The sequence below is a fragment of the Miniopterus schreibersii genome (assembly GCF_964146895.1).
Source record: "Miniopterus schreibersii genome assembly, chromosome: 1".
Lineage (NCBI taxonomy): Eukaryota > Metazoa > Chordata > Mammalia > Chiroptera > Miniopteridae > Miniopterus > Miniopterus schreibersii.
The window spans coordinates 856,405-871,170 of NC_138101.1; the positions used below are offsets into that span (position 1 = coordinate 856,405).

Genomic DNA, 14,766 nt, shown 5'->3' on the forward strand with positions numbered 1-14,766 from the left:
ACCTGCTCGGCCGCGGGTCCCTGCACCTGCTCCGCGGGGGTCGCTGCCTTTGCTCGGCCGCGGGTTCCTGTACCTGCTCCGCGGGGGTCCCTGCACCTGCTCCGCTGCGGGTCCCTGCACCTGCTCCGCCGGGGGTCGCTGTCCCTGCTCGGCCGCGGGTTCCTGTACCTGCTCCGCGGGGGTCCCTGCACCTGCTCGGCCGCAGGTCCCTGCACCTGCTCCGCCGGGGGTCGCTACACCTGCTCCGCCGGAGGTCGCTGCACCTGCTCGGCCGCGGGTCCCTGCACCTGCTCCGCGGGGGTCCCTGCACCTGCTCCGCTGCGGGCGCACCGGCTCGGGCCTCGCCCCGCCACCTGAAGGTCCGAGAGACACCTAGGAGCACCTTCTTCCAAGGGAGGCCGGTAGGGTCCCGCTTTCGTTCATTCGTCAGCGTGCGCTGAGCACCTCCTGTGTGTCCGTGAGAGTCCAAAGCTGTGGACTATTTCCGTAAGTTTATTTGAGCCACATCTGTGGGCCGAACCTCAGGGGATTGAGAAATGCCCCGAAGACTGGCAGTTCTTTTCATGCACTTAGTGTCCAAGGAGAGAACCAGGGGTTGTGTGAACCCATCTGTGGGAGGCCGGGGACGGGGAAAGGCAAAGCGGGGAGACCTCTGGGGTCGGAGAGACACGTGCTTCTGCATGGGTGGGTGCAGGTGGTTCACGTGGAGATGTTATGCCGGGCCTGCGAGGGGCCTGGAAAGAGAGATGACTGACATTTCCATGGTATGTGGTCCTCCTTGAGCCCAAGGGAAATGTTGACCTTTGCTAGGCAAGCTGTAGACCTGGGACAGGACTGTCCACCTTGACTCGCGCAGTTAGGAACTTACGATCAGAGCCTCTGGTGTGGTTACTTTTGGTCACTGAGCTTCTCAGGCCTGTCATGTGGTCCCTTCTAAGGTCACATCTGGGAGCTGATGTGAGACCCGAACCTTTGCCCTTGTGGGTTCCATAAAATAGAGGGAGTGGGTGGTCAGGGTCTGCTGGTGGTCTGGAGAAAAGACCTGGGCAGCTGGACAGGCAGGGACCGGAGGGCAGTTTTATGATGCAGATGACGTCTAAGGGGGCTTGGGCCAGTGTCCTCAAGCCTGCCAGGCAGCTGTTAAGAAAGGACAGTGGGCCCGGCCAGTGTAGCTCAGTGGTTGAGGATCGACCTATGATCCAGGAGATGAAGGCTGGAGACCCTGTCAGGGCACATGCCCAGGTCGTGGGCTTGATCCCCAGCAGGGGGTGTGCAGGAGGCAGCCGATCAATGACTCTCATCATTGATGTTTCTATATCTCTTTTCCTCTCCCTTCCTCTCTCTGAAGGACAGTGGCTTTGCCTGCAGCTGCTCTACGTCCTAGGGGTCAGCTGCAGGGGCCTTCCTGGGGCCTGTCCCTGACACCTGCACCTGCCAGGCTTGGGCCTGCCCTTTCCAGATGACCAAAGAGGGGCATCCGTGGTCAGGTTCCCTTTGAAAGGAAGTCAGCCTTGCCTTGGTGGGGTTCTTACCGTAACCTCAGCCTCGAGTTAGCCTTGGGCATAACCAAGGCAGGCACAAAATCGGGGCTCCAGCCAAAAGCTGAGTGCCCCAAGGCCTGGAGGGGCCCTCTCCCGTCCTGGCCAACCTCCTCCTTGCCACCAGGCCAGCCTCCTTGCCTGCCTCCAGCGGCCTCTGTCACACCCTGAGTCAAGCATGGGCCCCTGGTGGACCAGGACCAACAAGCCGGAGGACAGCAAGTATGGTTGCACACTGAAAGGATTGGAGACTTGTTCATTATGGCATGGCCAGGGCCACCTCTCTGAGGAGGTCACACTGCAGCCAAGGTTGGAAGAGGCTGCAGGTCATGAGCAACCTGCACAGGGAGCACCTCAGAGGCTCAGGAGCACCCCTCCCCGACCCCCCTACCCCCACATCCCTTACCTCTGCCACTCCCGTCACAACCTGGACCTGCTTTCCAGGAAGGGTGCCTGTGCCCACACCTCCTGTCAGACCTCCCTCCTCTGCCCGCCATGCAGTAGGCTCCATCCTGCAGGTCATTGAGAGCAGGGGGAGGGGTTGGGGCGTCACTGCCTCATCCTGTCTGTACCTGGGCCCTGGGGAGGCCAAGTAGTTCAGACCTCAGATCAGGGCCCACCGTCCTCATTGGTTGGAATGAGGCCCAACTCTGCTTTTATTTTATTGAGTGTATTTTTTCTTCCTGCCACCATCAGTCCCAAAGCTCACTGTCCCTAGAAACCTCCCCCCTACTCTGGGGTGTTCGGAATGTATCCTGATGTGTGTCCTGCACAAACAGAAAGTGTTCTTACGTGTTTGTTCTTCAGTGGACAGAGATGAGATTCTGCCAGACCTTGAGTCCAGCATGTTTTGTTTCAGTTTCCCACTCACTCCCCTAGAGCGACACCCTCACTGCTTCCAGTTGTCCACCCTACAGTCTGTGATGACCCTTGTACGTGTCCCACCAGTATGACGATAAGGGCCTGGGAAGTGCCCGCCCCAGAGGAGGGGTGTTGGCCAGAGGGCAGCCAGGCTTCCAAAGGGGGCTCCACATCCCCCTCCCACAGCCGTGTGCTGGCGCCGGCTTACTTGGGCTTGCAGGAGCCATTGTTAAACTTTCAGGAGTTTTACAAGCTTGTCATGAAACACAGCCATTGTTAAAAATTAAACTTCAGCCCTGGCTGGGTGGCTCAGTTGGTTGGAGCATCATCTCGTACACCAAGGGGTTGCGGGTTCAATCTCCGGTCAGGGCACGTACCTAGGTTGCAAGTGCGATCCCTGGTCGGGGCTCGTACAAGAAGCAGTGGATCAATGGTTTGCTCTCTCTCTCCCACCCCCCCTCCCAGCCTCTCTAAAAATCAAGATAAAATAAAAAACATGTCCTCGAGTAAGGAGTAAAAAAATTAAAATTCATTTTACTATTTTACCTTTGACAAGGTGTTTTACTTCCTTCACTGTTACCCACGCTCTGGGCATTATTTACACTTAACTGTAATTGGGGGGTGGAGATGCTGCACAGCAGGTCCTCAAGTAATGTCCGCAATAAGGTTGATGGGGAAAAACCGGTTCCCAGCTGGGCCTGTGTGTGGAGTGTCCACCTTCTCCCCATGTCCGCGTGGGTTTTCTCCGGGTCCTCCAGTTTCCTCCCATGTCCCAGCCCCGTGCCTGTAAGGAGAATGGCGTGTCCATGCTGTCCCCGTGGGCTGGTGTGGGTGCCCCTGGGATGGAAGGGTGTCCTGTCCAGGGTGGGGTCCTGGGAGCCTTGTGCCCTGAGCTGCCAGTATGTACTCTGGCCAGCGTGACCCTGACCTGGATTAAGCAGGTTGGAAAATTGTTATCTTAGTTGCTGTTATTACCTTTCTTAAATGTACATACAGTTCGCATTGACTTTAATATTCAATATTAGAGACGTTTTGTGTCTTCATTTAGAAGTTTGGTGTTTTTGTGACCAGGAATATTCTGTAGGAACTTAACTCTTGTTTATATCAATTAGCCTAGATTGAAATTGGGTTCATTATACGGCTTGTCACTTAAAGTCACAGATTCCAAGAACCTATCGACGATGTTGAGTGAGGACTTGCTCGGGAGCTACTGCTGCTCGTCTCATCCCAACTCTACATTCACTGATGTCGCATTGACAGCTCGAACTCAGCAGTGCTGGGAGCACAGTAAAACCTTGATATAACGACTAATTCAGGCAAGGGGTGTCTGTTAAAGCTGAAAATTCATTAAATTGAGGTCCAGAAAATTGAGGCTTTACACGCTGGGTATTGGCAGAAGGCCTTGATTGACTGACTGTTTTATTGACTGTCCAGACTGAAGGAAGTGATAGAGAAAATGCTAACATTGAAGATTAAACTTAAAAGTATGCTGTGTCTGTTGTCTTTATATTGTGAAAAGTACACAAGCACACACACAAAACTGAGGCTGCATTTCTCCGAGCATTAAACTACTGTCCCATTCAGCAGAGGAGTTGCTCGTGTCCCTGACTACTGGAAGCGGTTCTGAAGTAAGTGGTGCTGGAACTAAAAGAAGTTTCAGTTAGTAATTAGAATCATTGTTCATAGACACAGACAACAGTGTGGTTATGACCAGAGGGAACGGGGGTGGGGGAGGTAGGAGAGGGAAAAGGGGGGATACATGGTAATGGAAGGAGACTCAACTTGGGGTGGTGCACAATACAGTGTACCAATGATGTTATAGAATTATACACCTGAAACCTGTACAATTTTATTAACCGACGTCACCCCAATACATTCAATAAAGAAAAAAATAAAAAATTAGAATTGTTTGAGGGTAAGAAATAGTTTCACAGGTGATTACAGATAAAATTTAATGACAAGACATAACGATGGACGCATAACCATCAGTCGGCCGAGGTGAAAATCTTCCTTCACTCGATGCAGCCTGGAGGCAGATGTCCAGTCCACAGCGGCTTTACTCCTAAGAGCCCAAACCGAAACAATCCAAATAAGTTTGACCCTGTTTGTGGCTTTCTGTAGAATATGTGGTACTTGGTGTATTTGAATCCTCCATTTTATGTCCTTGGATTCAATTCTGGTTCATCAGGAAAAATTCTGCTTAGCCACTGGCTTACCAAAGAGAAGACAGACCACTAGGAGGTGGTATTTGCACTATTAAAATACAGCAGAGGATTAACATTGAAAATGAAAAAAAGAAGGCCTGTAAATGAGAAAGAGGCAGGGAATCCAGTAGACAAACGGGCAAAAGATAAGAACAGGCAGTTCATAGAAGGGGAATCCAAACCTGAGAAGAGATACTTAAACTTACCAGTCACCTGAAAAACCCAAACTAAAATAACATGATGTCCCATTATACCCATTAAATGGCAATATGAGAAAGGCAAAGTTTTTGTTTTTAAATATGGATATCTAATTGTCCCAAAATCATTTGTTGAAAATATTCTGAAATGAACTACCTTTGAACCTTTGTTAAAATTCTGTTGTCTGTGTATGTGAGGGTCTATTCTTGGACTCCTTTCTATCCTAATGTTTTATTTTTTTTAATTAAATATATATATCTTTATTGATTTCAGAGAGAGGAAGGGAGAGAGAGAGAAACATCGATGATAAGAGTGTCACTGATTGGCTGCCTCTTGCATGCCCCTGGCTGGGGATCGAGCCCGCAACCTGGGCATGTGCCCTGACCAGGAATCAAACTGGAATCTTCTGGATCCTAGGTCGATGCTCAACTGCTGAGCCACACCCAGCTGAGCCCTAATATTTTAAAATGTTTGATTTTTTGAGAGAGAGAAACATTGATTAATTGCCTCCCATACAGGCCCCGACTGAGGATCAAACCTGCAACCTTTTGGTGCTCTGGATGATGCTCCAACCAACGGAGCCAGGGCTCCATCCTAATTTGCACTAACTTTATCTATCTTTACACTACCTGTCTTTACACTGATACCATTGTCTTGATACTGTAGCTTTAGAATGTCTTGAAATAGTGTTAGTTCCCCAACTTTGTTATTTTGCAAAGTGATGTTGGCTAGGTCCTTTGCATATGTGTGTGTGTATATATATACATATATATATTTACATATATATATATTACAATTATTTGTCAATTTCTGGAAAAAATTTTTGGTCACAGTTCTTCCCAGTGAATGTACATGGGGTCTGTAGTGATGCCTCATCTTTTATTGCTGATTGTGTTTTGTGTTTGTTTTTTGGAATTGAGGTATAACTGGCATACAACATATTTGTTTCAGTATGTTCAATATATGCTGTTTATTAAAAAGTTAGTAAACAGAAATCTCATCTAAAATGAAGTCGGGAGACCAGCAGGGGGCGCTCTCGCACCCTACCTGGCACTCTCTAATAACCCTCCCGACTCCTTCTCTGCTCTCCAAGTTTCCTCCCTTTTAGTGCTTTGCATGTGGCCCCAGACCATGGCCTTCATGTTCTGGGTTCCAACTCTTTGTTCTTGAATAAGCCAATTTGGTCAGGCTTTTTATCTGGCTGACTTTTTGTTTTTAAGGTTGACATGTACAGCCCGGCCTGCGTGGCTCAGCAGTTGAGCATCGACCTAGGATCCGGGAGATTGGGGGTCGATTCCCCGTCAGAGCACATGCCTGGGTTGTGGGCTCCATCCCCAATCCGGAGCGTGCAGGAGGCAGCCGATCAATGACTCTCACCATTGATGTTTCTCTCTCCCTTCCTCTCGCTCTGAAAAGCAATGGAAAAAATATCCTCAGGTGATGATTAAAAGAATAGAAAGAAAAGAAAGAAAAAGAACAATAAAAAAAAAGAAGAGCTGTCTCTTTAAGAAAATAAATAAGGTTGACATGTACAAACATGATGATTCAATGTTTCTCTGTTGCCCTTTATCTTTCTTAGTTAACCTGGCTAGAGACTTACCGATGTTACTGATCTCTTCAAAGAAGCAGCTTTTGGTTTCGCCGATTTTTCTCTACTGGTTTCCTTTCTTCAATTCCATTAATTTTTGCTCCCATTTTTATTATTTATTTTCTTCTGCTTGCTTTGGACTTAATTTGCGCTTGTTTTTCTAGTGTCTTAAAAAGCAGCTTAGATGACTGACTGCAGATCTTTCTTCTCTAACTTGTGCAGGGAATGCTATAAACCCGGCCTGTGCACTGCCTTCGCTGCGTCCCACAAAGCCTGGTGACCCATTTAAAGTTTCTCGAGATTTCTTCTTTGACCCATGTGTTACCTAGAAGTGTGTTGTTGAACCTCTGAGTATGTGGGGACTTCCCAGCTACCTTTCCATACTGATTCCTACTTAACTCTGTTGTACTCTGCGCAGACACTAGGTGCCTGTTATTTTCCGTGTGTTAGGTGTGCTCCGTGGCCCAGAGTGGGGTCCGTCCTGGTGAGCGTCCACGTGAGCGTGGAAAGAACACGAAACCTGCTGTGGGCGCAGAGGCCTGTGGACGTCAGTGTGTGCAGTTGGTTGATGTGCCGTGGAGTCAACTCTGTGCCCGCTGATCTGCTGCTGCTAGACCTGTCCATTCCAACGCAGGGGTGTAGACGCCTCCAGCCGTTATCATGGAGTCTGTCTCTCTGTTGTTGTTGCCTTAAAATCTTTTATCTGATATTAAAACTGTAGTACCCGTTTTGTTTTTATGAGTCTTTACACACTGTGCCCTTTATTTCACGTTTAACCTTTCTGTATCTTTTAAAAAATATATATGTTTTTATAGGTTTCAGAGAGAGGAAGGGAGAGGGAGAGAAACATCAATGATGAAACATCAGCTGCCTCCTGCATGCCCCCTCCTGGGGATGAAGCCTGAAACCTGGGCCGGCCACCCCAGCATGTGCCCTGACCAGGCACTGAATCATGACCTCCTGGTTCATAGGTCCACGCTCGCCCACTGAGCCGAGCCGCCTGGGCAACCTCTCTGTATCTCCATACGGTTGTTGTGTCTCATAAATGGCATATAGTTATGTTGGCTTTGCCGTTTGTTTTCTTCTCAGGATGATGATCATCTTTGTTAACTGTGATGTTTTGTCTTATTGAATAAATCACCGGTATGATTATTTCCTCCTTTCATGTCTTATTTTGACTATGGTCACTCCACACACAAGTGATTTAAGCTACTCTGGGTTCTCTGTAGTCCTTGTGCTCGAGAGCACAGTGGGCCGCTTAGCGGAAAGTAACACCAGCTTCCACTGTGGTCGTGGTCTGCCACGTGAGCATCTAAGAAGCGGGACAGAATACGAACCCGTGCTTCCCAGGCAGCAGGCGGTGCCCAGCAGTGGCCCTTGCGGGGGAAGCATCCAGGTGGGTTCTGCAGGAGCCCAGCCTACCCCTGGAGGAGCCGTCCAGGGAGGGGAACCGGAGTGAAGCTGGGCAGCATCCGACTCGAAGAGGCGACGCAGAATTTGGGGAGCCCACCGTGACTGGCACTTCTAGGGCAGAGTCGCAGAGGAGAGGTGCACAGGAAAAGCACACGCTTGGGGTTCTGCAGCGTGTCCCCTGAGGGCTCCTCGGGGCCCTGGTCGCACAGGTGTGCGGGCCGAGCAGGTGCCCACACCAGCCGCAGAGCAGGAGGCGAGGCCTCAGAAAGCGGCTGGCTGGGGAACGGGGTCGAGTTGGCCTGGAGGTGGTTCCGAGCTCACCTAACGAGACTTGAGACCCAGGTACCCTGAGTTCTAGAGCAAAGCCGCCTCCAGGCCGCTGTCAGACCGGCGCTGACGTCCAGTGAAACCTGCGAAGCAGCTGCTCTGCAAGGCGGCAGGAAGAGCCGGCGGGGGTCACTCCCTGGAACCGACGGCCGGCTGCCGGCTGGGCTCCCCGCTACCCGCTGGGCCGCGTCGCCTGTGGGGCGCAGAGCCCCGGCTCCCCCTCTGCCCGCCAGCCCGGCCGCGTGGCCCCGCACGACCCCACCCAGCTCGGCCTCTGCCCCGCGCGGCGCCCGCAGTCTCCAGCGTGCGGGGCGGACGCGCAAGAAACAGGCGGCACCGCGCGGCGTCCTCGGGGCGCAGGGTCCCTGTGCCAGGCGCCAGGGCGGCGCCCGCGGGCCGTGGGGTGGGGACACAGAAGCCGGGGGAGCGCGCCCCCCACTTTCAGCCGTCGGGCCGGCCCGTTTCTGGACGCCCGGGACCCCGGCATGTGCCCCGACGAAACCCCAAGAGCCCAAGACAGGCCTGGCGCGCGCCCCACGGGCAGGAGCGGGGTGGAGCCGCCAGCACCGCCCCCCTGGTCCCAGGGCGCGGTCAGTGGCCGCGGGGCCCGCGCTCCCCCCGCCCTCCCCCGGAGCAGAACGCGGGCTGAGGGCGCCCCCCCCTCCCCCGCCCGCCGCCTCTGCGCCCTCGGGCTCTGCAGGCGCCAGCGGGCCCCACGTGGGCTCCCGGGCTCGGAGGGTCCGGCCTCCCCGACTCGCGGGCCGGCCGGGGACCCGAGACCCGCGCGCACCCCGCGCCCACGACGGCCGCACGCGTCTCCTCACTGCGCCACCTCCGCGCGTCCGCGGGGCGCACACAGGCCGAGCGCCCGACGAGGCCACGCAGCGGGGGCGGTGCCTCTGGGCCGGGCAGGGGCGGGGGAGAGCGGCACAGGGGCGCCCGGGCTCCGCGGGCGGAGAGGCCGGGTCGGGGCGAGGCCCCCGCAGCGCGGGCCGGAGGGGGGTGCGCGGGCCCGGGTGGCTCCAGTGCCGCCGACTGGCCCCCACCGCCGGGGGGCGCAGGGGGGCGTCTTTGCAGCCACCGTCCCCCAGCTCCTCGAGCGCACCGAGCCCCTCCCTCGGGGTTGGCCCCAGGGACACCCCCGCCCCCGAACGGCCAAGCCTCGGCCGCGGATTTTCCGTTTCCTCCGCTTCGCTCCCTCGGTTCCGCCCAGACGCCGCCTCCTCCAGGCAGCCCCCTGACTTCATCCTGCGGGCCAGGCGGTCTCCAGGCGCGACCCGCGCGGGGGTCGGGCGCGCAGCGCCGGGGCCACCCGGGCCCTTTAAGCGGCATCCCGCGCAGGCGCCGGGTTCCCATGACGACGGCGGCGGAAGGGGAACCCGGGGGGGTCGGGGCGCGCATGCGCTGTGCGCGCGGGGCGAACACCTTCCCGAGCCGCCGGCGCCGCCGTCCCGGGTCCCAGAACCGCGGTGCGGGCGGGGGCGGGGGGGGTCGCTGGGCCGCGGGGCGCGGAGGGGTGCTTGGTGGGTGGGGGCCAGGGTGGGGTCCGCAGGCTGAGGTCGGGTGATGGGTCGCGGCCTGGGGGGGACGGGGGGTGTTGGGGGGCTGGGGGGCGGGGCGGGGTGTTGGGGGGCTGGGGGCGGGGCGGGGGTGCCCTGGTCCCCGGTCCGCGCGGGGAGGCGGGGGGCGCGCGCAGACCCCGGACCCTCCGCTGGCTGCAGGCCGCCGCCCCCCGCGCGGCCATGGCGCCCCCGTCGCCCCGCGGCCCCCCGAGCGCGCGGCTGCTGCTCCTGCTGCTCCTGCTGCTGGGCGCCCGGGCCCGCGCCGAGCCCGCCGGGAGCGCCGTCCCCGCGCAGAGTAGGTGCCGCGGGGCCGCCCGCCCCGTCCCCGCCTCGCCTTTGTTCCCGCGGCCCCTCGGGTGGGGGTGGGGGGGGTGCGGGGCCTGGGGTGCCGGCCCGCTGCCCGGGGGGAGAGAGCTGGGGCGCCCTCCGCGCGCTGACCCCGTCCCCGCAGGCCGCCCGTGCGTGGACTGTCACGCGTTCGAGTTCATGCAGCGCGCCCTGCAGGACCTGCGGAAGACGGCCTACAGCCTGGACACGCGGGTGAGGGTCCCCGCCCCACTCAGGGCCGCGCCCTCACCCGGGCAGGTGTCCCGGGGGGTCTGGGCCCAGCCTCACCTGGGCGCGCCCCCTCCAGTGCCCGGCACGCTGGTTGCCGCCCCAGTGTGGGGGTGCAGGCGGCCCAGCCCCGCCCCCTGCTTCCCGGCCTCACCTGCCTGACCCCGGCCAGACTCTGAGAAGCACCCCTCCCCGTCCAGCCTTGCCCAGGAGGGCAGAGAGGACCCTGAGGCGGGGAGGGGTGGCCACCGGGAGTGCTGGGCATGGCTCTTGTCCTCTTGAGGGAGAGATTGGAATCAAGAGACAAAGTGTAGAAAAGAGCAAGAATCCATTGACCGCAGCAGAAATATACTTAGGATGGTGAAGCCAGGAAGGGCCTAGAAGCAACGGGAGAGCCCGGCTGGGCCACCTTGGCTCACTGCGAAGTCGGGGAAAGGGGGGCCTGGAGACAGGTTCAGGGGGTTAACCCCAGAGGAGTTGCCGCTGCCTCTTGCTCCCCTGGTCGCAAGCCTCATTGGGTCCTTTAGAGGGAAGAAGAGGAGAGATGGCACCGGCGTGGTCCCCTGGTTGGGAGAGAGCACATGGGGACCTTCATTTTCAGGGGTTTTAAAGGCTGGGCATTTAGGGGAGGTCTTAGGGGCAGATCAATAGAATATCAGCTTTATGTCAATGTACCAAAGTAAGATTTATTCTCTTAATTTGTACCTCCTTGGATGTGGTTGGCAAAAGGCACTAGTTGGTTTTCTGTCTCCCAGAGTGGGGTGATTTAAGCCATCTACCCCCTGGGAATGCAAACCATTTACTCTCCAGTGTCCCTGGTTTAGGGAAGGCAGGATTTACTAGGTGGCTGCAAACTGCTGTTTACCTGTCTCAGTTTCCTAATTTATCTTGTCTTGGGGTTTTTCCAGCTTTATTCCATACAATAACAATAGGTGGGCTTGGGCAGGGTGGCCTGGAGGGATGGGTGTGTGCACAGGCTGCCTCAGGGTCCCAGGAGGCAGGGGGCAACCCCCAAGGTGGAATGAGCAGTGAGTCCCCCAAGCCCTTGCTGTGCCCCAGCCAGAGAGTCTTTATTTATGAGCCTGTATGTACTCCTGGAGTAGAATTCCCAGAAGTAGAAGGGGAGAGGGGTGGTGCCCGGTTCCCTTTTCTGGACAATTCGGAAGGGCCCAGGCAGGCCCTGTGGCGCCCCAGGGTCTGAGGGGCCTGAATCTCCAGTCGAGCTGGGCTGAGAGGAGCAGTCCGCACCCACACTGGAGGATGGGGGGCTGTTAGACGATGGGGGGGGGGGGGGCTGAAAGAGTTGGAGAAGCAGGAAAAAGTCAAAGTAATCTGGGCTGAGGGATGTGGGTGCACAGGGCCCCAGGCAGGACTCATGCAGGGGCAAAACCTGCCCGGGAGCTGGGGAGAGTGGGGAGGAGTTCGGAGGATGGGATTGGGACAGCAGCAGACGTCCTTGCATCCAGGGGTGGAGACAGTCAGGTGGGGCTCTGAGTCTCAGTAGCAGGTAGAGATGGACTGCCAGTGGGTGTCAGGAGGAAGCCAGGAATTGGGGCACCCTTGGGGGCTGGTGTGCAGGGATGATTGCTTTGCACCCTGATGATCCCTGTTGCTTTGCAGACGGAGACCCTCCTGCTGCAGGCAGAGCGCCGGGCCCTCTGTGCCTGCTGGCCCACCGGGCGCTGAGGACCCTCTCCAGTACTGCCCCTCGTCAATAAACACCCAGCCCTGCACGCCTGTGTCCTGTCTCCCTGCTCTGGCCACCAGAGCCCACCTGCGTCGTCCCCAGGAGCCCCTCGTTGGGCCCCTCTCTCGGCCTTGATTTCCCCAGCTCAACCCTCTTGGCACCTGTCCTACAACAGTGCCAATGCTGAGCAGCAACATGCACACCCCGCCACTTGCGTGGACCTGCATCCACAGGTACTGTGGCTACGGCACGTCCACCTCCCAAGCACCTGCTTCCTTGCCTGCCCAGGACGGGGAGCATAGAAGCTGGCTTGGTCCCTGGAGCAGCGGCCCAGCCCGGAGCCCCTGCACTATAGTGGGGTTGGCTGTCTTCCGACGCTCCCTGGAGGCTCAGCCAGTGCACCCTGCAGAGCAGAGCCTGCTGTGGCCAAGGAGCCCTAGTCTCCTCCCAGAAGGAAGGGCTGGGACCTTCCCCTCAGCCTCCACCCTGCCTGCTGGGTCCCTTCTGCAGCCCCCAGCCCAGCCCCCGGGCACCAGGGACACCTGGGTGGGGACTGGGGCCCGAGGCAGGCGTCACACCCATGGCAGCAGCTGGGCCCGCTCACACCTACACCGTGTGTGCTCAGCGCCAGGCAGGAGGTGTACAGGGGAGGCAAGTAACTCCTCCCTCCCTCTTCATTTTAAAGTCTTTATTATGAAAGTAAAGCTTTACAGTACATAGGAGCACAGGAGGGCAGTGACTGGGAGTGACCGCTGTGGGCCCTCAGCTTGTCTGGGGCTTTGAGTCTCTGGTTGTGGCACCTCAGCATGGCACCTGTGCCACCACCCCAACGGGTAGAGCTGGACTGCCCAGCTTTAGCCCACAAGTCCCCAGCCTGGCCTGGCCCCCAGGTGTTGCCCGTCTCTGTTACCAGTATGGCCTGTTCACTCAGATCCTCTCTATGCCCCAGCAGGACCTGCCCTGGCCTCCCCCACCCCCACGGGCCTCCCAACCGGTGACCTGTCCCATTGTCAGTGATTTTGTGCCTGGGAGCCCCGGGGGTGCAGGTGTCAGCACCACAGTGAAGAAGCCAGAGTCCTGCCTTCGCCCAGGTGGAGGCCGAGCTTGATGTCTGGTGGCCATGACGCCTGTGACCCCACAGTGGGCCAGAGACACTGGAGAGGCCCCGGAGCCGTGGGAGGCCCAGCGTGGCCCTCGGCCTGGGCATGAGTGTGGTGTGGTGACAGGGGCAGGGATGCCCCTGTCCTGGGGCCCAGAAAGGAGCAGAGGGGCAGCGAGGCAGGTGCCTCTCCCGTAGGGCACTGTCTCTGCTCACGTCTGACTGGTTGACCTGTCACGGGGCCATTCCTGGGTGCAAGGGCGCCGGACGCAGCCTGTGTTCTGGGCTTGGCTGCCAGATTTAGCAAATACCAACACCGCCAACGGATGCTCTTCAGTGTAAAACCAAGGTGTTTCTAGGATAAGCACTTTTTAGTCTAAGTATATCCCATGCAATGCTCGGGACGTGAATTTAGCTGGGCAACCTGTATTTGTGGGCAGCCGTGAGCCCTGGCACAAATTGGGGTTTCTATTGATAAAAAAGATGGGGACAGCCCTGGCCAGTGTGGCTCAGTTGGTTGGGCACTGAGGTCACTGGTTCGATTCCTGGTTGGGGCGTGTGCCTGGGTTGCAGGCTCAATCCCAGGTAGCAGGCGCAGGAGGCTGTTCTGCTCTCCCTTTCCCTTCCTCTCTCAAAATCAGTAAGAAAAAATTTTTTTTGAAAAAAAGAAAAGATGGGGACAGCTGAGAACGCCTGTCACAGAAAGCCTGTCGGGGTGGCAGGCGGGTGGGCGGGGTGTGCGTGAGGGAGCAGCGGGTGGTCCGTCTGGCGAGTGGCCCCGCAGGTGCAGGGGCGGGAGGGGTCAGGAGGGAGTGGGGACGTCCTGATGGCCAAGGCCCCTCAGGAGCCTTGGGGGGTTGAGCAAGCAGGGACTCGCTGTGACATCGGAACAGGACGCGGGCAGAGAGTGGACCCTGGGGTGGCAAGGACAGAATGGGCGTGAGGGGGGAGCATGCAAAGCAGTTGGGTGAAAGGAGAGCCAGCGGGATGGGCCCTTCGGGGGGTTGAAAGGGTGGAGGGGAGGAGGGATGGGTTTGGGAGAAGGGAGGACAGGTCCGGGCTGGTATGCTGGGCAGAGAGCTGGAAACAGGCTGGGGAGAGAAGGCGGGACGGTGCCAGCCGAGACCCCTGAGGCCTGAGTGACCAAGGAGAGGTGAATGCTGAGAGGGGGAGAAGAGGGACCCAGAGGGGACCAGGCGGCCAGGAGGCAGGGCGAGGCCCTGGGAGAAGGGAGGGGTCAGCATGTCACATGCTGCTGAGGTCAAGCAAGGCCCCAAGCTGGACCACTGGACCGCTGCCTTTGGGCTCTCTGGTCATTGCTGACCTTGACAAGAACAGGGGTGGGGGTGGGGAGGGCCCAGATGGGGGTTCTCTTGAGGAGCGGGAGCGGAGTCAGCACCCATAACTCTTTTTTTTTCAATCCTTGCCCAAGGATTTTTTCCATTGCTTTTCAGAGAGTGGAAGGAGGGGGAGAGAGAAACGTCGATGTGAGAGACACTGGTTGCCTCCCCCACGTGCCCTGACCAGGGCCAGGGATCGAGCCTACAACTGAGGTGCGTGCCCTGGGCCAGAATCGAACCTGGGACCCTTCAGTCCGGGAGCCTTCGCTCTAAGCGCTGAGCCAAACCTGCCAGGGCAGCACCCATAACTCTTGCAAGGGGTTTGGCCAAGCAGGTGGCCAAGGCCAGTGGCATCCAGGTTCTTTCCCAGAGCCGGGACCTATCGTGACTGCAG

The 14,766-nt window shown here is 57.5% G+C and overlaps 1 protein-coding gene across 1 annotated transcript; it reads left to right on the forward strand.

The window, feature by feature from the left end:
- Positions 1-9,522: 9,522 nt before the first annotated feature.
- Positions 9,523-11,979, forward strand: NICOL1 (NELL2 interacting cell ontogeny regulator 1). The gene is made up of 4 exons (XM_081141118.1): positions 9,523-9,598; positions 9,851-9,986; positions 10,143-10,231; positions 11,867-11,979. The coding sequence occupies exons 2-4, from the start codon at positions 9,872-9,874 to the stop codon at positions 11,930-11,932; spliced, it is 270 nt and encodes an 89-aa protein (XP_080997244.1). The 5' UTR covers positions 9,523-9,598; positions 9,851-9,871; the 3' UTR covers positions 11,933-11,979.
- The last annotated feature ends 2,787 nt before the right edge of the window (positions 11,980-14,766 follow it).

Bases quoted from the DNA above. Each gene is read 5' to 3' on its own strand.
- NICOL1 (XM_081141118.1), top strand. From the start codon at position 9,872: ATGGCGCCCCCGTCGCCCCGCGGCCCCCCGAGCGCGCGGCTGCTGCTC. The intron at 9,987-10,142 runs GTAGGTGCCGCG...CCGTCCCCGCAG, and splicing joins GAGCGCCGTCCCCGCGCAGA to GCCGCCCGTGCGTGGACTGT. The intron at 10,232-11,866 runs GTGAGGGTCCCC...GTTGCTTTGCAG, and splicing joins CCTACAGCCTGGACACGCGG to ACGGAGACCCTCCTGCTGCA.